Raw genomic sequence first — 21585 nt, 5'->3', positions numbered from 1 at the left:
TAAATGAAGCAGAGTGGGAAGTTCACTGAGAGGAAGTCAGTTCTGATGGTTGAGAATGAAACAAATGGGATTCACTGCTGTACTTTGAAATCACTTTTTTTTTCTTATTTTACTTTGGAATAAAGCTCCTTTCCTAAGAAAGCCAAATATTGGAAATGGACAAGCAAACAGAACTGTCTTCATCTTGAGAATAGCATGGGTCTAGCTTTTTAGTATCACTACGTCATTCACTCTGAGCTGTATGGCCAGGCGTAGTGAGGATACCTTTGTGATCACCTTCTGGTTGTCTGTGGACTGCTGACCGAAAGTAAACTGGAGCGACCCAGGCACAAGTGTAAAGACAGTAAAGTTCTCCTCAGTGGTGGAGCCTCCCTCCCGCTTCCCTGCCTTTTGTTTTTCCCCCTTTTCTGTTCCTGCTCACCTCTCTTTTGCCCTCTGGTGACTAGTGTCTGTTCCTCTCCCTGCCCCCACTTGGGCCTGTCCACACAGAAAAGGCTCTAATATCATTTAGGGCCTATCAGAGGCTCTTGATATCAGCTGTCCTTCCTTGCAGCCATCCCCTTTTTGAAAATATAGGTGCCTCAGCTTCTCCTAGATCTGGGAAACTCCCCTTTCTTAATGCAACACAAATATTACTTTAGTCATTATCTCAAGATAAACATAGATAAGACAGTGCCGCCCTTAACACCTTCAAGGTCTAGCCTCACATAAACACCCGAGAGCTCATAGCCTATTCTTAGCCTCCTGGGACACTTGTCACCCACTGAAATAGTTGATTGTTTTCCTCTAGATTTTATTTTTAAAAAGAACATACCTGCTAGTCAGGGGGCGTGGCGATAAAAGTGGAATGAGGGTGACAGTGCAGGATGGGCGGGAGTAACAGCCACTAGTCCACGTCAGTTAACTTAGCACTTGGCTTTCCTTTACTCATCTCACTCCTTGTTTGTGGAGAAGGTGGCCGAATGGTTTCTTCTTGGAGTTGTTAGGGGTTAGTAGAAACGACCCATGATTAGCCACCCACCTGTGCTTTTACAGATGGTGATATGTATGTTCTGTTCATTCCAGTCACCCAGACGTTACAGGAATTCTATACATGAAGAGGTATTATTGGGAAACAAGTGGGCAGGAGAAAATTTCTTTCACTTGTGTTATTTAATTGGGTCTGCTTTCCTTTCAAAGGTGCTTAGCCTGAAGTGAATTCTGGATGATATACGTACATAGTCTCCAAGTATATAGTTTTCCCTTCTTGCTATTGATCCGGTGTGTTCTGTGTTTCTTCCTCTGGTGATTTCCCAAATGATGCTGTGAGGAGGGCCGGGAAGAAACAAAGCTCTGATTCCCAGCTTGTCCACTGCAAAGCGGGAAGTAGTTACTCTCTGGTAGGATATATTTGATGTTGCTTTTGCAGGAATGAGTTAGGTTACATCAGATAGCAAGATAGGGCTTGTCTCCCCCAAAAGTCACCTGGTGCATGAGGACCCTCATTGCCAGGCCTGTGTTATAGCCGTAGCCCAGTCCTGCCAGCTCCCAAGTATTGAAGAGAATCACGTCCTAAAACCTGTCAAGAGCCGTAACACCTTAGACAGGTCCGTCCTTTGATATGTCTTTATATAAAGGGTAACTCTTCTCTAAGTACAATTTTCTTTTCCGAGAAGGTGTTTCCATTCTCATATAAAATAACTTCTTCTATCTATTCCTGTTTCTTGTTTAATGTATCGACTAAGCATCATCACTTGCTTTGAAATGTTTCGTTGACTTGTGTTCTTATTTACTGGTATTAAGTCAGCTGGTGTCTTATAAACTGAAAATGAGAAAACGTGTTGCATACAGTTTTTCATTTTGGTATGGGCGGTACACTTTGTTAGATCGGTTCTTGTCAGATTCCCCTCGGGTTCTTGGTGGAGGACATTTGCCTGAATTCCAGGTGAGGGTATTTTACCATTTGATTGCAGCTTTCTTAAAACTTATTCTAGATCCTAGAAACTGGTCATTTATTTCATTAGGTTTGGGAAACAATTTGGGGAGAATCCTGTGGCTACCTAAATATACAGAATGAGTGTACATTCTTTTTTTTAAATTGAGGCATAATTGACATATAACATTATGTTAGCTTCAAACATACAATGTCATCATCTGCTGTTTGTACGTCCTGCAAAATAATTGCCACGGGGCGTCTAGTTAACATCCGTCAGCATACATAGTCACGGTTTTATTCATTATGATGAGAATTTTTCAGACCTTCTCTCAGCAGCATTCAAATACACAATGCACCCATTTTGTCCCCTTGCCCCACCTCTGACAACCAACCGCCGGTCTGTTCTCTGTATCTGTGAGCTCGAGATTTTGTTGTTTTTGTATTAGATTCCACATATAAGTGAGATTATACAGCATTTATCTTTCTCCGTCTGACTTACTTCACTTAGCACAGTTCCCTCAAACTCCATCTGTGTTGTCGCATATGGCAAGATGTCCGTCTTTCTTACGGCTGGGTAATATTCCACTGCATATACACCACGTTTTCTTATTTCTTGAGGAAGCTCCATGGTTCTCCATAGTGGCTGCACCAGTTCACAGTCCCACCAACAGTGCAGCAAAGGGTCCCCTTCCCTCACATCCTCGCTAACACTTATCATCTCTTGTCTTTTTGATAACAGCCTTTCTGACAGGTGTGAGGTGATAGCTCATTGTGGTTTTAGTTTGCATTTCCCTGAGGATTAGTGATGCCGACCAGCTTTTCATGTACCTGTAGGCCATTTGTGTGTCTTCTTTGGAAAAATATCTATTCAGATTCTCTGCCCATTTTTTAAAACCAGATTGTTTTTTGAATATACATTCTGAAATACCTCTGTATATGCCCTAAGAAAAGTTGGTTGTTCCAGTGGTTATAACAGAAACAGAGCTCACTTCTGCACAAATGATTCTAGACCACATGGGCTCATGTTTGTACCAGTGGCGTGTTACTAGGGTTTGAATGCATTTTTACATTTAACTCCTTAAAGGTAAAAGATTTGAAATGGTTTTTTCTTTCTGCTTGAAGGTGATGTGTCGGATGGTTTTTAGGAAGACTCTCTCTTGGTTGCCACAGCCTTGCCAGTGTTGCTTATGCAAACCTTGTTCCAGTTAGTGTACTTTTTTCCTCATCTGTGGGCTTCTAAACAGTTGTTCAGGCAGTTTTGGATACTTAGTTTAGCCTGATAGTTCTTTGTAATTCTTCATAAATATTATTACTACAGATTTTCATTGTGGGACTACTTGGGTCTTTTATACATGTTTGTAAGAATCATAGATTTTTTTCGAGAATACCGAATCATGTTTATGTTATTGTTATTGTCTGAACGCGGGCAGTAATTTATGAGCTCACACACATTTAAAACCTACAGTCTGTTTAATTGTTAAATAACATAGCATATGCAGCCAAGGCGCTTTGCTCTGGGACACCCCCATTCAGAGCAGCATGGTGGAGGGATGTTTATGAGGAGGTTAAGTGCAGCCATGTTTTAGGTGCTTTGGGAAATTGAATTAAATTTACTCAGTGTGGACAATTTTCAAAGTTTTCTATCAATTCTAATTATTTTGGTGTCTTTAAAAAAAAACTCATCTATTCAAAAATGTTTATCTTCCAGTTGTTTGGTTTTGGAAAAATAAAACCAAAAAATATTTTTTTCTTAGAATAGAAAGAACATGTGATATTTAAAATTCAAAACCAGTAAAGTAAGTTGTAAATTTTAGATAGACAGAAAGTAGGACTTAGTTCTCTTTATGTTTTATATTCAAACCTGTATTTCGAAGTACAGTGCACTTACATTAGCTTGTATTCCTGCTAATATCTCCTCTTCTTCCTTTTTAGGAAATAGTCTAGTAAGTTTAACCTTTCATTTATTTAGTCTTCATGGATTAATTGAGTACTTCCATTTAGATATGATGAAACTTCGCAGATTTTTAGGTAAGTGATTCTAACCCATTTAACAGTAATAAGATTTATACTGGTACTTGTTTAACTTTTCTCTCAATTATATCAGCTGTTGCTCTAAAACTAATCACCCCAAAGTTAGTGGCTTAAAAAAAAACACACCCATTTGTTTAGCCCCGAGTCTGCAGGGCTGCGGAGCGCTGCTTCTGGTCTGGCTGAGCTTGTTTGTGCCCCCGCCCTTGACACCCAGTGAGCTGCGCGTCGTGGGCCTCAGCTGGGACACCGGGCCTGACCCGGCTCAGCTCTACATGATCTCCTGTTAAATTAAAAGGAGGCAGAGGAGTTTGGCACCATAATGGAGCCACTTTAAAAACAAAAAAGGGAAAAAAATATTTTACAACAAGCCGAGCTTCGTCAGAGAGCAGTGGCCAGTTGGCAGGAGAGCGCTGGCACATCCAGACCCCCCCAGCCCAGCCTGGACACTGGCCTGCCTTGCTGTCCGCCACATCCCAGTGGCCAGAGCCCGCCAGATGGAGGGGGGGCCACACCTCCGGGTGGGGAAGCTGCGAAGGCCCAGTGCCGCTGGGGGCTGGGGGTGTGAGGTGAAGAGTGGGTCAGCTTTGCTGTCAGTCTCCCACGTCAGCCACGGCTTCCTCACAAAGATGACACAGTTTCTGCCCTTTCCTAACTTCTTGAAGGCTAAAACCTTAACAGATCCAGGTACACTGCACTTGGGTCTCCTCTTTTTCTGATCCCAGAAATCTCTTGACAGTAAACTTCAAAGATTATTTTGCATATGTTTTAATGTGCAGTGATATTTAAGAGCACTGTGCTAGGAAAAAAACTGGAGTCTTTCACCAAATAAAGAAAAATGTTAGAAGAAAATTAGCAGGAGGATTCTTATTTTTGTAACGAAGGTGATAATATTTTCTTTCCTCTTAATTAGCAAACTAAGATAAATTTATTACCTAAGACGTTGAGAAACTTCTAATGCATATTTATTTACAAGTGGTATGCCTGCAATACTGTACTAATATCTGTTATAAAACACATAAATAGATATTAACACGAGTATCTAGAAAGCTATTTTAAAGGATGGGATCAAAGTAAATACAGAATTCGAATGCTCTTCGCCTCTCACCAGTGAGTCCTAGCTCACCGCCTTGGGGTTGGCTCACCACACCTGGACATCACTGGGTTGAGTGTTAGGCTCTGAGGGCCACAGTGCAGGTTTGGTGGCAGTGGGGACGGCTTAACCCCCTCATCCTAGTCTACTTTTTCATGGTAGCGTAATACAGACCCTGAGCAGAGAAGGCAGGATTAACAGATCATCCTTCCCTACTACTGAAAAACTAACTGCAGATCTGAACCTCACCTCACCGATGGAGCGTCCCCAGGGATCGCGTTCACATTCCCCAATATCTGTATTGTTTTAGCCTCATAAAGATTTTTGTCCTCTGGTGAATTCCTAGTTCCTAGAACAGTATCTACTACAATGAGTATTTGTTGAATAAATTGTACAGTTTTTATTAAACGGAAAAACTCTTTTTAAATTAAAAAAAAGAGGTGTGTGGCACAATGAGAGACATTTTAAAAGAGAAAAAAAGGAAAAAATAATTTTATAATTTGGACATGAATACCTTCATGCCATTTAAAGAGTTTCAAACAAGAGTCAAAGTGGTGTTGATGCCTTGGGCATACATGTGAGTTACGATAAGTGATTATCATCTCCCCAAATCAGAACAGTTAGCTGACAGCCACATAAGAAGGGTAAGTGGAGAATGCATAATTGTTGCAATTTTTGTATTTGTACATGCCTCCTGTTCGCAGTTAAATTTGGGGTCTTTTTTTTTTCTTTGACGCAGTTATGATCCAAGAAGATTACCACAGTCAAAACCCTTACCACAATGCAGTCCACGCTGCAGATGTTACTCAGGCCATGCACTGTTACCTAAAAGAACCTAAGGTAAGGTGTTGGCATTTACAGTCAGTGAAAATCCTGAGAAAATGCCCTTGATTTAATTTCAAGTACTTTTCCTTAAGTTAATGATTTAATCAGACTTAAAATCAGAAGCTTCCTTCACAAGAATGAGATGTAGCTGGATCAAGTTTCCAGGTGTGGTTGTATTTGTAAGTTGACAGCTAGAGAACTGGGGTGATTGTCGAGAATGAGGCTGGAGAAGCCCAAGCGAGGGTCAGGCCGTACGGCCCGGCCACACATGTCAAGTCCCCCGGCGTTTACGCTGAGCTCCACGAGGGCAGGGATGGCACTCGTCAGGTCCCGTGATGAACAGGGAGCTACGGAAGGGAAGCAGGAGACTTTACAGAGCTCTCCTGGCCGTGGGGGGAGAGGAACTCAGACGAGACCAGAAACATGCACGCTGCCCGTCAGGAGCTGTTTCGACAGCCTTGGGGCAGGAGAGAGGCAGACGCTTGGTGAGATCTCTTGGGAATCAGAACATGGAGGATGTGGTGTCTGGATGCATCTGGGGGAGTGAAATAGGGAGAGAAGTCGGTGGAGACTGTCCCCGGCAGCTGAGTGGCAGGTGGGAGTCGCTGTGAGGGAGAGAAAGTAGAAAGGGAGGGAGGGCTGGCAGAGATGATGAGCTCCGTCGTGGGCACGTGCGGTTAAATGTATTCGAGCCATATCCGAATGCAGGTGTCTAGGAGAGAGTTGGAAAGGAGTCTGAAGAAGCATAGCAGAGAAATCAGGGTTGGGGACCGTCAGCTGTAGATGTGAATGGAAGCCGTGTTTGCCCCTGGGCGTTTCCTGATCCTGGAGGTTATAAAGTTACACCTGCCACCCTTAGCCCTACTTCTAAACTCGCCTCCCCAGGGATCTTAGTTCGGCCCGATGTTGGGCGGGAAGGAGGCTGACTGAGCCAGTTGGCGCTAGTTGATGCCAACTCTGAGAATATAGCCTTGTGGTTGCCAGTCTCCTGATTTTTCAAGAGATGTGGAGTATGTGAAAGTACCCCAATTTTTAAAGTATATTATGACTTAAAAAAATTAACTTTATCGTGGCATCATTTATATGCAGTAGTAAAATGCATACATTTTATGTGTGTAGTTTTGATAAATGAATACTCCCATGCACCCCAATTTTTTAATTAAAGTTTAAAACAAACTTTGGGCCAAGCCTAAAGTGTCTCTGTTGAACAGTCTTGCGGGAGAAATTGGTAAGTAATCACCGTACAGCCAGGGAAGTGGAATGATGGAGCTAAGTGCCCCATGGGACACAGAGGAGATAAACCTAGTCCACGGGGCTGTGAAGGCCTCACCCTCTGACTGGCCACGTCCAGCCCGAAGCCAGGGCTGAGGAGCACCAGCACCCAGCAGGGCCAGAGGGGCAGAGAGAGTGCAGCGCGAACGTGGGTGCAGACACTGTCTGCACTAGTTGTAAACACTTTTTGCCTATGTAGCTCTGATCATTCTTATTGTAAACACTTTTCATCATTAACATACTCAGTGAACTCTTCAGTCAAGGCTTCAGTTAAGGATACAGATAAAAGCACTAAGATTTAAAATACAGCAGTTCCCTTCTCCCTTATCATAGAGATAAGAAAATAGAAATAGAGTCACTCAGAGTTGACTGTACCTCTTTTACTTCCCGGTCCTTGACATGGCATCGCATTGTCCAGTGTTTTCATTCATTTGTCCTGTCCGTGTTCCTGGCGCTAAGAATCCAGTAGTAAACAAGACAGGAAGGGTCCCTGGCCTTCAAAAAGTTGCCCTCCCAGTGGGGGGCGGGGGGGGCAGTCTTTAAACAGATAAACAGAACTTTGACCTCTACTGTGGTAACGGCTGCTGTGAAGCCACGTAAATAGGGTGATGTGCTGGGGAGTGACTGGGTGGCTGGCGAGAGCTCACAGCTTCAGACAGACGGTCGGGAACCATACAAACCGAGAGGCAGTGTTTGAGGAGGAGGCAGTCACGGAGAAGAATCCAGGTGCAGAGGGGACCGTGAAGAGAAAGCCGTATAGACAGTGTGTAGTGGGAAACCTGCTTCCATTTGTTTGTTTAAACACCAACTTTTATTTTATGGATTGGTGCTGTCATTGGTTTTCTTTAATTGTCGTTTATTTTTGGCTGCGTTGGGTCTTCGTTGCTGCGCGCAGGCTTTCTCTAGTTGAGGCGAGCAGGGGCTGCTCTTCCTTGCGGTGCACGGGCCTCTCGTTAAAGTGGCTTCTCTTGTTGCGGAGCACGGGCTCTAGGCACGTGGGCTTTAGTAGTTGTGGCATGTGGGCTCAGTAGTTGTGGCACACGGGCTCTAGAGCACAGGCTCAGTAGTTGTGACGCACAGGCTTAGTTGCTCCGCGGCATGTGGGGTCTTCCCGGACCAGGGCTCGAACCCGTGTCCCCTGCACGGGGGACTCCGCATTGGCAGGCGGATTCTTAACCACTGTGCCACCAGGGAAGTCCTGCTTTCGGTTTTTATATCTTATGATTTATACATAAGAGCTAATTCCTGGCTCTTCTAAGTAAAAAAAAAAAGAAAGAAAGAAAAAAATATTTGAAAACCAAGAAATTACTGAAAGTTCCTTCTGTGTGTACTTGTATCAGCTCTAACTTTAGTATTTATTTTTTATGTCCTCAAAGCTGAACCTCAGAATATAGATTATAATTTTGTTCCAGTTGAGCCTAATGGCACCTAATAGCAACAGTCAGAAATGGGAATAACGTGTGTCTTTTTTTTTAAATCTAGTTTTAAAAATTGCATTAATGTCATTGACTTCCTTGTCTTTGTTAGGAAACTCATAAAGTTTTTTTTTCTGATGAAAGATTTTTGTAACAGCAGAAATGTTGCATTTTTATTCAAAAAATTTTTTGCATGTGTGATTTGTTTTCAAACTTAGAACTTACTTTTCCTTCACAGAACTTTAACAACCCAACTGCTGCTTCTCATGTTTCTGTTTTTAATAGTTAACTCTTTAATCTGCCTGAGACTGTTTGATGTCATGTGTAAGTCATACATTAATTTTTAACAATTCTGGATTATTGCATTCTCCCAGGCTGGTACACGTCTGTTCTTCTGCCAAAGTTATCATAAGAATATAACACTTCTGAATATTGCTTAACAAATCACATGTTCATAAGATATCCACAGCCATGCCTACATTTTTATGTCAGGAGGGGATGTGGCTTTATATGCAGTATGCTCCATGGAGCGTGCCTTCTGTTCATCTTGATTAGTAAGCAGCACCCTTTTTACTTATTTATTTATTTTGGGCCGCGTTGGGTCTTCGCTGCTGCGCACAGGCTTTCTCTAGTTGCGGCGAGCAGGGGCTACTCTTCCTTGCGGTGTGCGGGCTTCTCATTGCAGTGGCTTCTCTTGTTGCGGAGCACGGGCTCTAGGCACGCAGGCTTCAGTAGTTGTGGCTCGTGGGCTCAGTAGTTGTGGCGCATGGGCTTAGTTGCTCCATGACACGTGGGATCTTCCCAGACCAGGGCTTGAACCCGTGTCCCCTGCATTGGCAGGTGGACTTGTAACCACTGTGCCACCAGGGAAGTCCAAGCAGCACTTTTAAAACCTTTTATTTTTTTTTATTTATTTTTTAATGCTTTTGCGTATCCTACAGAGGAAATAACTGTCTTCACCTTCTACCCTTTCATGGAGTTTCTCTCTCTATATATACCATTTACAGGTAATACAGAAATAAATAATTTACGTTCTCTGCCCTCAAACAGCTTACACTATTTTAGCGGATTCAGGCCCTCCGACAGTGGTTTTTTTCAGACCAAGATGAACTTGGCTCAGGGGATGGAAAAAAAAATCCATTCTGGCATAGAAAGAATATACTAGAATTTGAATCAAAAATTTTTTATCTCATATTTTAAAACTTTTCAGTTTTCATCCGTGTTTTATCATGTGCAATATGGGTTGGCCCCGTTTTGTAATCTGTAAGTAAGTACACCTATATGGGTGGCCTGTGCTCAGAATACTTTTCTACTGTTAGGGCACAGGACCCTACACGTTTAGAGAGCCCTGCCCCAATGTAAAGCTAAACAGGCGCACGCTGCGCTCTGGCAGTGTTAGCGTGGCAGGCTGTGAAATGTGCTGCAAGAACGCAGTCAGTCATTTGTGCGCTGGGGCTGGGCGAGGGCTGGGCTGCAGGCAGAGAACGGAGGTGGGCTGGGGGGGGCGCTGGTGGAGCTGGGCCTTAAAGGGTGAGTAGAAGCTTGCCGGGAAGCGAGAGGCGGTTCATGAAAAGCAGGTGCGACACACTCCAGCTGAGCATTTTTTGTCGTTGAAAACTTCAGTCAGGTAAATAAGCTTATTTAGTGTGATTATTTTATCAAGAATAGTAAATGACCGTTGAGAGTAAACTTATAATAGCTAGTGTACAGGATGGCTTTTTCTGAGATGAATACACTGTGTGTGCTGTTCTGAACTGTCCATCCATTGGGAGAGGATTTCATTACCAGTTTGACATAAACTTCCGCTCTGTGATTACTCAGTAGCTTCCTTCAACACTTGGGACCTCAGAAGTAACCTTGCATTTGGGTTCTTGATTGAAGCCCAGTAACCAATTTATTGATAAACACACACGCTCAGTCATAGGTTCACAGTATTGTACACTTAAACATCTGTTAAAAGGGTAGACCTCACCTTAAGTGTTCTCACCAGGATAAAAATGTTTTTAAAGCCTCATAGGCCTTCTCTGACTACAGTAACAGAAATACTCAAATCTGTTTGTTGCCTGAAATCTTTTATTTCTCAAAAAGGTGGTTTATACTTTAGCTGTCATCTTAATTATGCTAGTGTCAAATGAAGGATGAGCTGCATCCATGAACTCCACGTGGCCAGGAACACCCTTATACCACGCCTGTCGCCAGGGTCATGAGGAGACCAGCCCCTGGCAGGCACTGCGTGGCCTGGATGAGCAGTCTGAGAAACATGGCGGGAGGAGACCGCCGACACTCCGTCGGGGCTGATTTAGAATAGCTACTGTAATGGTGCAGAGTGTGTTTCAAATATGTCTGTAATCAGTTATTCCTTGCCGCACTGCAGCTTGCCAATTCTGTAACTCCTTGGGACGTCTTGCTGAGCTTAATTGCAGCTGCCACTCATGATCTGGATCATCCAGGTGTTAATCAACCTTTCCTTATTAAAACTAACCATTACTTGGCAACTTTATACAAGGTTAGTGCAATTTTATCCTCAAAATTTAATATTCTTGCATTCTAGAAAATGTGTCATGTTTAAAGAAGTGAAAGGAGTAAATAAATTCTCAATGAATGTTCGAATTTTAATCAGATTAACATTACTTACAAATAATTCTTTATGTGCAGAAAAAGACTTACCATTTACTCAGATATGCCCTTTTCTTTTTGTAGAATACCTCAGTACTGGAAAATCACCACTGGAGATCTGCAGTGGGTTTATTGAGAGAATCCGGTTTATTCTCACATATGCCATTAGAAAGCAGGTAGGTTGGATTAAGACAAAATTAATTAGTTATGAACTGTGGAAATTAAGTTGCAAAAACAACCATATAAAGTTTTTAAAATTATGTTGTTAGATTCAGGTGTTCCACAATTTTTGGGTAAATTATCTTATTTTACAAATTTACATCAAAATTTTAATAATTTAAACCTGTTCTGAAATACAGTCAGTAGTAATTTTTTTTCAGTGAATTTTTATGAAGGATCACTCATAGATACTATAAAATCCACTCCAAATACACAATGGCTCAGTCATGGTTTACTGCTTATTTATGTAAATGGTATTACATACTTCCATTTTATGCTCTTTTGAATAAAACCATAAGTTCTAGCTGTGAAGGTAAATTGGATAGAAAGTAAACAATCTGTATAAGAAATAGATTCATTAAAATCTATTCCAGGAAGTTTTCAAAACTGATAAGATGTGAAAAGAATGCTTTTGTATCCTCAACAACATAGTCCTAGAGTCACTGCTAGAGTTATAGGATAAAATAATGAATTGAAAGAACAGAAAATACTACATTTTTTTTAGATAATATCATTTGATGTTGAGCAGGCCATTTGAAAGGCTAATAAAAAGCATTAATGTAAATGAGCCCAATATGATAATGATGGTGGTGGTCAACAAAATCTCATGTCATTGGTCCACAAACTGAAGCTTTTAATGATGCCTTACCAAGAGAAGGTGCACTTAGGAAAACCATGTCAGTGGATATAAACCAGCTACTTCTAGAAAAAAGGTGAGACATAGAAATCCATTTGGGTATCAAGATTTAAGTTACTGTCATTTTTCTTTCCTTTCTCCCTTTCACAATTTAAAACAACTTCATAAAAAAACAAAAATGTTTTTGGTAATGTCCGTGAGAAAAAAGCTGGACTTTTTATTTTTTTAAATCTGTATTCACGGATACCATTTGGAGTTATGACAGTACTTCTGGTAAGTAAAATTGTTTCTTGTCATAGTACAAATATAAAAACTGCTTTTAAACCACACAGTGTTTGTATATATTAAGTTCTCTTTTTCTTGACTAAGGCAGATTAAATTGTTTGCTTCATTATTCCCTTTGTATCATGTTTTGCATTTCATGATTAACCCTGTTGAATTCTCATATTTTAATACAAATAAAAACTGAAAATAAGGAATACTGCATAATAGCATTCTTTTATGTTTGCTTAGGTTTTTTTTACTGTTCAATACTGTGAGCCTTTTACATTTTTATTTTTATTTTTATTTATTTATTTATTTTTACATCTTTATTGGAGTATAATTGCTTTACAATGGTGTGTTAGTTTCTGCTTTATAACAAAGTGAATCAGTTATACATATACATATATCCCCATATCTCCTCCCTCTTGTGTCTCCCTCCCTCCCACCCTCCCTATCCCACCCCTCTAGGTGGTCACAGAGCACCGAGCTGATCTCCCTGTGCTATGCTATGCAGCTGCTTCCCACTAGCTATCTGTTTTACATTTGGTAGTGTATAGATGTCCATGCCACTCTCTCACTTCGTCCCAGCTTCCCTTTCCCCAGCTGTGTCCTGAAGTCCGTTCTCTACATCTGCGTCTTTATTCCTGCCCTGCCACTAGGTTCATCAGTACAGTTTTTTTAGATTCCATATGCATGCATTAGCATACGGTATTTGTTTTTGAGGCGGTTTTTTAAATTTGATAGAATGTATTTGTTATTTGTATTAACATGTTACCTTTTCCCTTCCAGAAAATTTGGATAATTAATTCTTGAATTTGGCCCTGAAAGCATAGTTGAGTCTAAACTTTATTAAATTGGTGGAACTTGGTCAGGTTTTAGTCAGACATGTTCACAAGTCTGCAGAAGTCAGTGGTGGAACGGGCTCTTCTTCCTCCCTCTGACCCTCCTTCTGCCTCTCAGATCTCAGGCACCAAACAAGAGTCCAAGGTTGTTCACTGCATCCCAGCGAAGAATTTTCTCAAGCAGCATGCCAATCTTACATAGACTTTCTTAGGCATATAATTCCACCTTTAGGCATTCTTTTTGGAGTGTTTGAATATTGGTATTTTCCTACCAACTCTCTTGGTTTTAGTTTTGATTATTTTAGTAGGTTTTTAAAATGCGTTCTTTAAATCCATCTTTTTGGTAGGTTAAAAGTTGAATGGGGGGCTTCCCTGGTGGCGCAGTGGTTGAGAGTCCACCTGCCGATGCAGGGGACACGGGTTCGTGCCCCGGTCCGGGAGGATCCCACTTGCCGTGGAGCAGCTGGGCCCATGAGCCATGGCCGCTGAGCCTGCGCGTCCGGAGCCTGTGCTCCGCAACGGGAGGGGCCACAACAGTGAGAGGCCCGCGTACCGCAAAAAAAAAAGTTGAATGGCAGTTAGACTATCTTAGGGCCCTGTAAAGCTTTCTGAGTATTAAGACTTAAGGAAAAAATAATCAAGAAGTAGCTATTCAGTTGAAAGACTTGTACTTCTCTTTATGTTTCTCTAATTCCAGACAACAGATGGAGGCTCAGATAGGCGCTCTGATACTGGCCACGGACATCAGCCAGCAGAATGAATACCTGTCCTTGTTTAGGGCCCATCTGGACAAAGGCGACTTACGTCTGGAAGACATCAGGCATAGGCATTTGGTTCTACAGGTAAAATGAGCTTGGAAAGATTCTATTTCTAGAGCAAATCATGCGACTGTTAGAATAAAAATGGAATATTCTCGTGTAGTCTTCTGAGTGGTTAAATCTTGAGGGAAGGCATTTCATTTTAATAAGTTCTCATATCTAAAAAATGAGAGAGAAGTGGCTGATTTCTTTGTAGCTTTCTGGTTAGTGCAGTCCTATGCTTGCCTCTCCAGAATTATCAGACGTGTATAATTTGCTTAGTAGCCTTTCAGTGTTTCTACAAAAATGATTGTTACAACTAATAGTATCATAAAATCAGTATAAAGGATAATGAATTTCCTGTTGCAACGTTTTCTTTTTCTTTTCTAAGGTGCTCTTTTCCCCACTATTAACGTATATTAAGCTTAGTAAAATTGACATTTTACCTTTTTTCTTAAGACAATTTTAATATTTTGCTTGCTAGATGGCTTTGAAATGTGCTGATATTTGTAACCCATGTCGGACCTGGGAATTAAGCAAGCAGTGGAGTGAAAAAGTAACAGAGGAGTTCTTCCATCAAGGCAAGTTACAGTATTGATTGATAATCTATTCAGTTCATTTTTTAGCATCATATGAATATAATAACTCAGACAATTGCAGAGTCTAGCAGAAGGTGCCAGATAGTTTTAGTGACAATTCACAGTAGATGTACCTATAACCAATAATGCACAAATTGAGCATCTGTTTTGAAAACTAGCAGTTCTCTTTTGAAATGATCTGATGTGTGTGTAGGCATTTATGAATTAGACGTGGAGCCGGCTAGAAGGTTTTCTGTACAGAAAGATTTTCCGGCCCTTGCTCCATCCTTGTCTTGCGTGGAGGGCGTGGCCGTATGACCACCTAAGACAGGTTTTGTGATTTAAAGCCAGGAACCAAGGATCTTCGTTCCATGGACCTTCCTTTCAGAAATCTGAGTTTTAAATTAAAATGCTGACAGAATTAGTCTTGGGATAACACCTAGTAAACATTTTCCACCCTCTGCATGTAAAGTGGGATGTCGGCTTGGCAGCCTTTTCTTATGAATAACTTAAAGTTTAAAAAAGAGCTAATTTAGAAGGCATCCTCTCATGAGGATTAAGTGTGTTACATTATTCCTAAGGAATTTACAGGTAAGATGAAGACTTTCATTATATAGTTAACCAATAGGTATATTCCGCATTAAGAATTATTTTTTTCTTTTTTTAATTTCTAGGAGATATAGAAAAAAAGTATCATCTGGGTGTGAGTCCACTTTGTGATCGTCAGACCGAATCTATTGCCAACATCCAGATTGGTAACTATGCACACTTAGATATAACTGGTTTTTAAAAGGCCACTGATTTTAAGTTTGTCAAGAAGAGAGGTACATCTGAAATAGCAGTATTAAAATCATGCTTATTTCTAATTTTTAAATAATTTAAGAAATTTTATTCTGGTTTTTCCTTTTTTTTGGCTCTTATAATTTACTCTCATTTGATTTTAGTTCCTAAAAAGCAGAGCAGGTAGCAATAACTTTCTGTTCTAAAATGGAAAGAATGCCTCATTTTCCCAAGTGGGAGCCTCACTGGTGTCATTCTGGGACCGCTGGGCCTGACGGTCATGGGAAGACCAGCTTCCACGGCTGCCGGCTTTTCTCGCACCGCTGCCTGCTGGTTGAAGCTAACTCTTCAGCACCTCACACAGGCCCCTTGTAACCTGGCCTCCAGTTGTCTCTTCCGTCTTCTCCCCAACACCTTCCCCCTCGTTTACCTACAGAAACTTGGGACTCCCCGGGGCTCCCCAAATCCCTGGGGCTCCTTCACTCTGTGCCTCGCCAGGCCCCCCATCTGCCTATAGCCTCCTTTTCCTTGAGGGTCCACCTCAGATGTCACCCCCAGGAGCCACCTTTCACTCTCTCCGGGCAGCCGTCACCCCTCTTGAGGCGCTGGATGCCTGTCGTCACAGCTCCAGGTGCCGACCTGGCCTTTGGAGGGGGGTGTGTCCCCAAGGCGAGCGCTGCCCCTCGGGGGGGGTCACTTGAGAACTGCTTGCTGAGTGACCGTAAGAGAAAGCACGATGAAGGGGCCGCGATTCAAGAACGTGCAGCTTGTCGTAGACGAGCCAAGGGAAGACGGGCCAGGTTTGGGGTGTGGTGGGTGGATTGCCAAGTGGGGGTCACTCAGAAGGATATGGAGGAACAGGCGTAATTTTGGTGGCTGATACTGAGCAGGACCTCTCAGGACTCGGGTGACAATAGTGAAGTGTGTCCAGAAACTTCGGAGAGAGAAAGTTTCTAGAAATCCGGAAGGTAGCACAGTACCGTGGCGTTGCTAATACCCGGAAAAGCGGACTGTGCTGCAGGGTGAGAAATTCAGAAACAGAACTCTAACACTGTACAGCGGCTGCAGAGGATCCTCCGGGGGAGGCAGTGGGCAGTAACGATCTGGCTGCAGGGGGAGCAGTAGAGATGCGGGGGAGGGCGGCCCAGGCCTGCGGGGACAGCACGGGGACGCCGGGTCCCCCGGGAGCTGGGACTGGCCAGGAGCGCAGGGGAGGGAGGCGGCAGGGGAGGGGATGAGGGGGCAAGAAGCCCGTCTGCTCTGGCCGGGTCCTCAAGGGAATAACCGTCGGATGCGGAAGAGCAGATGAAGTACGGGCAGAGGGACTTGAAGAGCAGGGAGGGCTTGTGCACACGCCCCAGCTTACTTCGTGCCTCAGTAAGTTACTCCCTTGATTCATGAGAGACGTTGCAAGTGAGGTCTAAAAAACTGCAGTTTTTAAAAGGGACAAGAAGCTAGATCCCTCAAACCGTTCTTGTCATTTCTGACCTTGTCACCGTTGGGCAGTTGTGGACCCGGTCCCCCGGGGGGCAGGGATAAGGTAGAAGGCGGTGACAGTTGACGTGGCTGACCCCTCACGGCACCCTAGGACACAGGCGCTGCTGGTGTTCTTTTCCGCATAGTTGGCCCAGTTTATACAGATAAACGGTGTTGGTCTTTCTGACATCAAATCCTAGGTGAAACGGGGCTTGCAGAGGTTCTCTGCTAGGGTAAGTCAGGGGACGATTAGAGTGAACTCCGTGCAGCGGGTCCTCGGAACCAGCACACGGTCAGCAGGTAGAAGTCGTGTTTAATTCGTACGGCTTTCTTCTTTGGTAGGAACACTAGGGCCTGTCACGTACCGGGTAAGGGTGAGGCGTTTGACACAGCGCCCTGTGGCATCTGAGGAGAAAAGGGAGAGGCGTGTGGGCTGGGACAGCTAAGGGGGTTCACAGGTGGATGAGCAGCTCACGAGCAGCGTCCTGCCGCCTGGCTGTGTCCGCGGCCCCGGCCCGTGCACTGTTATCAGGTACTTGAGACCTAAAAGAATCCTAGGCACCATAGAGCCAGAAGTGAGAGCTGATTCGCTGGATGTGAGAAGCAGGATGCAGCTCTCAACCAGCTGGAACAGTGGGAGAATCGAAGAAGATGGACCGTGTGAAACCTGCGGTAATAAGGTTCTGTATTTGGGTGCAACGCTCTGGCTGCTCACGACTTGACTGTGGCACCTGGAAAAGACAGGGCTCTGGCGGCTGGCTCAGCCTGACCCAGCGCTGAGGGGGTGGCTTGGCTGCCAGAAGCCGCTCTGCTCTGTGACTGCAGTGATGCCGTTTTCCCCTGTCCTCTCTCTCCTCACCAGACGTAACTTGTGGAGAGCACATCTTGTCTGTCTGTCTGTCCGCTGCTTATCCGTGGCCACCCCAGAGCACTGCCTGGCATCTAGAAGGTTCTCAGTTAACGTGTGTAGGGGATGGAAGAGATGAAGGAAAGAAATGGAGGACTTCCCTGGTGGCGCAGTGGTTGAGAATCCGCCCGCCAGTGCAGGGGACACAGGTTCGAGCCCTGGTCCGGGAAGATCCCACATGTCGCAGAACAACTAAGCCTGTGCGCCGCAACTACTGAAGGCCATGTACCATAACTACTGAAGCCTGTGCACCTAGAGCCCGTGCTCCACGAGAGAAGCCACTGCAATGAGAAGGCCACACACCGCAACGAAGAGTAGCCCCCGCTCGCCACAACTAGAGAAAGCCCGCGCACAGCAGCAAAGACCCAACGCAGCCAAAAATAAATAAATTAATTAAAAAAAAAAAGAAATGGAAGAAAGCCTTATTTCCAATATCGTAACTACTACTTCAGATACCATAATCTGTACACTTAAAAAATTCAATCATCTGACTGTATATGACTTTTCTAATTAAAAGTAGTGGGCGCTGGGCTTCCCTGGTGTCACAGTGGTTGAGAGTCTGCCTGCCGATGCAGGGGACACGGGTTCATGCCCCGGTCCGGGAAGATCCCACATGCCGCGGAGCCTGCGCATCCGGAGCCTGTGCTCCGCAACGGGAGAGGCCACAACAGTGAGAGGCCTGCGTACCGCCAAAAAAAAAAAAAGAAACGAAATTGAGTTATTTCCAGTGAGATTTTTTTTTGTTGGCTAAACGGAGCCTGTGTTGTCTGTGGTCCATGTGGTCTTTTGCTGAAAAGAAAAGGTTTTGGAGATGAAGAAAATTTTAAAACTGTTAAACAAGCAGTGATAGAATTTGAATGTACATTTTCCTGTCCTTGATCAGAAGTTTAGGAAGATAATGTTATTTGCTTCTCCTAATAGATGTGATCCAATTGTGAAGGTGAGGCTTCTTTCACCCTGTGTAAGACACTATGTAATATATAGTCAGCTGTAATGTGGGCTCGAGTGCCATGTAACCCAGAGATGCAGACGGGCCCGAGACCACTCCTTCTCCTTTTTTGACTGTGAATTAAGGGAGATCGATTGTAGGAAGTGTCTGTAAAGTAGGCCCCTGGTACACTTTTGATGTTCACTTTCCTAATTGTCTAAACTAGTCTCCTCTTCGTTTTAGACTCACACTTTGTGGCATGCGTTCGGGCTTTATAAATCCTGGGGTTCATAGCGGGCCCACTGTGCTCATGACCAGGTGTGACGATTACCAGCCCGGATGGTAGGGCAGCCGTGCCCCAGTCTGGCCTCGTCACCCGCAGCCCCGGGGGGACCCCCTTAGCCTTGGGCACGCTGTGCCCTGCTCCTCAGGGTTGAGAGGGCCGCCGCGGGTTTGCTGAAATAGAAGGATATGGTTGGTGCAGCTGAGAGGAGTCGTCAGAAGAGATGGGCTGTGCTTGTCAGTTCACCTTTACTTCAGGTTTCAGTAAGTGACCTAAATAGATTCTTCAGAGAAGACGTGTAAATCTACACACACATCTTTTGAAAAATAAGAGGTAATACTGGAAAAATAAGAGGTAAGACTTAAGAGAGTAAACACTATCTCGACGTTGTAAAGTTTCAGAACAGCCACTAATACCTTTTCTCTGTCTCAGGTTTTATGACGTATCTCGTGGAGCCTCTGTTCACAGAATGGGCCCGGTTCTCCAACACCAGGCTGTCCCAGACAATGCTCGGGCACGTGGGGCTGAACAAAGCCAGCTGGAAGGGACTGCAGCGAGAACAGTCCAGTAGCGAGGACGCTGATGCTGCATTTGAGGAGCTGAACTCACAGTTATTACCTCAGGAGAACCGGTTATCCTAACCCCCCCGGTCAGTGGGCAGCTGCCTCTGGAGCTCGTAAGAAATGTGAATGGGGTCTTGAGGTGAGAGAACTTCACTCTAGACTGCCAAGGGAAGTGAATGACGCCAGCATTATTTATTTCCAAGATTTCCTCTGTTGGATCATTTGAACCCACTTTTTAATTATAAGACCCAAACATACAGCAATATGCATTTGGCTTTCGTGTGAAACCTTGAATATGCAAAGCCCAGCGGGAGCGAACCGAAGGGAATAACAAAGTTTTGCAGGAAGTTTTGCGGTGGCCCTCGTGCTTCTCGAAGCATCATGAAAACTTGAACCGAAGCCTTCAGCAGAAATCTTTGGAATTTAACCCGTCTGACGCGACAGTGTGTATCTGTTACCTTCCACTAAGTTCTCTCGGAGAAAATGGAAATGTGAAGTGCCCAGCCTCTGCGCCTCAGGCCAGACTCGATGTTTACAGACCAACTCTGAAATACTGGTTCTCAATCCGCCTCGGAGCATGACTGTGAAGGAACCACTAAGAATTTTAAAGATCAAACCTAAACTGCGGCTCTTTCCCCCGGTTTGCCTTTCTTCTTCTTTGGATGCCACCAAAGCCTCCCATTTGCTGTCGTTTTATTTTGTGCACTGGAAACTGAGCATTTATCCTAGAGTGCCGCCGGGCTTTCACTCCAGTGCTGTTTGGCAATGCAATTTTTTTTAACTCCTAGTTTTTAATTCGGGGCGGGTGGGGCAGAACCCGTGTCCTAGCTGTATTATGATTCCGCAGTGAAGACGTCGCATGTTGTTTTCACTAATGTACACTTGACCTGCACACGCAAGAAAAGGGTGGAATGTTTTAAAACACCATAATCAGCTCAGGGTATTGCCAATATGAAATAAAGTGGGGTGGGCCGGTGTGTCCTTCAGAGCAAGGGCACTAAAGTCCCTCTCGCTGCAGGGAGTGAGAGGTATGTTGTGTGTGTGCGGATGTGTGTGTGGCGCACGCTCGTGCATGTGTGACTGTGCATGTGTTCTATTTATCCACGTGGGAAGGATTGGGAACGTCAGCTTTTATTTATTATTTTAGAATGTGACATAATGAGCAGCCACACGTGGGGAGGGGAAGGGAGGTCAGCTGTAACAGATCGCTCCAGATGCCTTAAACTATGCACAAAGCTAAGTGACCAAACTTCTTGTTTTGATTTGAAAAAAGTGCATTGTTTTCTTGTCCCTCCCCCTTTGATGAAACGTTACCCTTTGATGGGCCTTTTGATGTGAACAGATGTTTTCTAGGACAAAATCTAAGGACTAATTTTAAACTTACAACATTCCACTTTTGTAATTTGTTTTAAAATGTTTTATGTGTAGTAAGCACAACTGTAATCTAGTTTTAAGAGAAACCGGTGCTTTCTTTTAGTTCAATTGTATTTCCCTTGTTACTGTAAAGGACTGTTTATTAATTATGTTTACAAGTTTGTTGCAACAGTCATTTTCTTGGGAGAAAGCTTGAGTGTAAAGCCATTTGTAAAAGGCTTTGCCATACTCATTTTAATACGTGCCTGTTGCTGTTAACTTTTGACGAATAAAAACCTATCTTTTCACATTTTCATCTTTGATATTTACCTATAAGTCAGTCCGTTGGAAACCACAACGCTAAATTACTAGGGAAGCAAAGAATTCGCTTCTCGGCTCCGGCGTTCGCTCGCCACACATTTGTTCAGGCAGAGTCCTGCGGGCTCGCGTGCTGCCTGCACCTCACAGGTGAGCAAGCTGAGGCCGGGATGTAGGGGACGGAGTCCTAACAGCCGGGAGAAGTCGGCTCTGAGCCCAGCCTCCTGACTCCACAGCCCTTTGTTCCCACGGCGGGAACCTCAGGCCTTCGTGCAGGTACTAAATTACTACTCGTGTTGGCCTTTTAAAAGTCAAGTAATAAGAAATGGCCACTTACTACTACTTTGGGTATCAGCGTAAGAAAGGTACCACTGGGCCTCTCCTGGATCCTCCCAAGTCCATTTTATTAGAAGGGATACGTGTAAACTTTGAACTCAAACGTAGTCATTACTTGCATAGAAGAGTGATGTCGGATA

General features: G+C 43.8%; 1 protein-coding gene across 1 annotated transcript in view; it reads left to right on the top strand.

The window, feature by feature from the left end:
- PDE7A (phosphodiesterase 7A) overlaps positions 1-21082 on the top strand; it is a 108021-nt gene extending 86939 nt beyond the window's left edge. The window contains exons 6-13 of the mRNA XM_060115660.1: positions 3848-3943; positions 5776-5876; positions 10923-11054; positions 11249-11340; positions 13824-13968; positions 14408-14504; positions 15176-15256; positions 19308-21082. Coding sequence (XP_059971643.1) covers positions 3848-3943; positions 5776-5876; positions 10923-11054; positions 11249-11340; positions 13824-13968; positions 14408-14504; positions 15176-15256; positions 19308-19516 — 953 coding nt within the window. The 3' untranslated portion in view covers positions 19517-21082. The remainder of the gene's footprint in view (positions 1-3847; positions 3944-5775; positions 5877-10922; positions 11055-11248; positions 11341-13823; positions 13969-14407; positions 14505-15175; positions 15257-19307) is intronic.
- Positions 21083-21585: the final 503 nt, after the last annotated feature.

This window comes from Mesoplodon densirostris, chromosome 13 (assembly GCF_025265405.1).
Source record: "Mesoplodon densirostris isolate mMesDen1 chromosome 13, mMesDen1 primary haplotype, whole genome shotgun sequence".
Classification (NCBI taxonomy): domain Eukaryota; kingdom Metazoa; phylum Chordata; class Mammalia; order Artiodactyla; family Ziphiidae; genus Mesoplodon; species Mesoplodon densirostris.
This window is presented reverse-complemented; position numbering and strand designations above follow the sequence as displayed.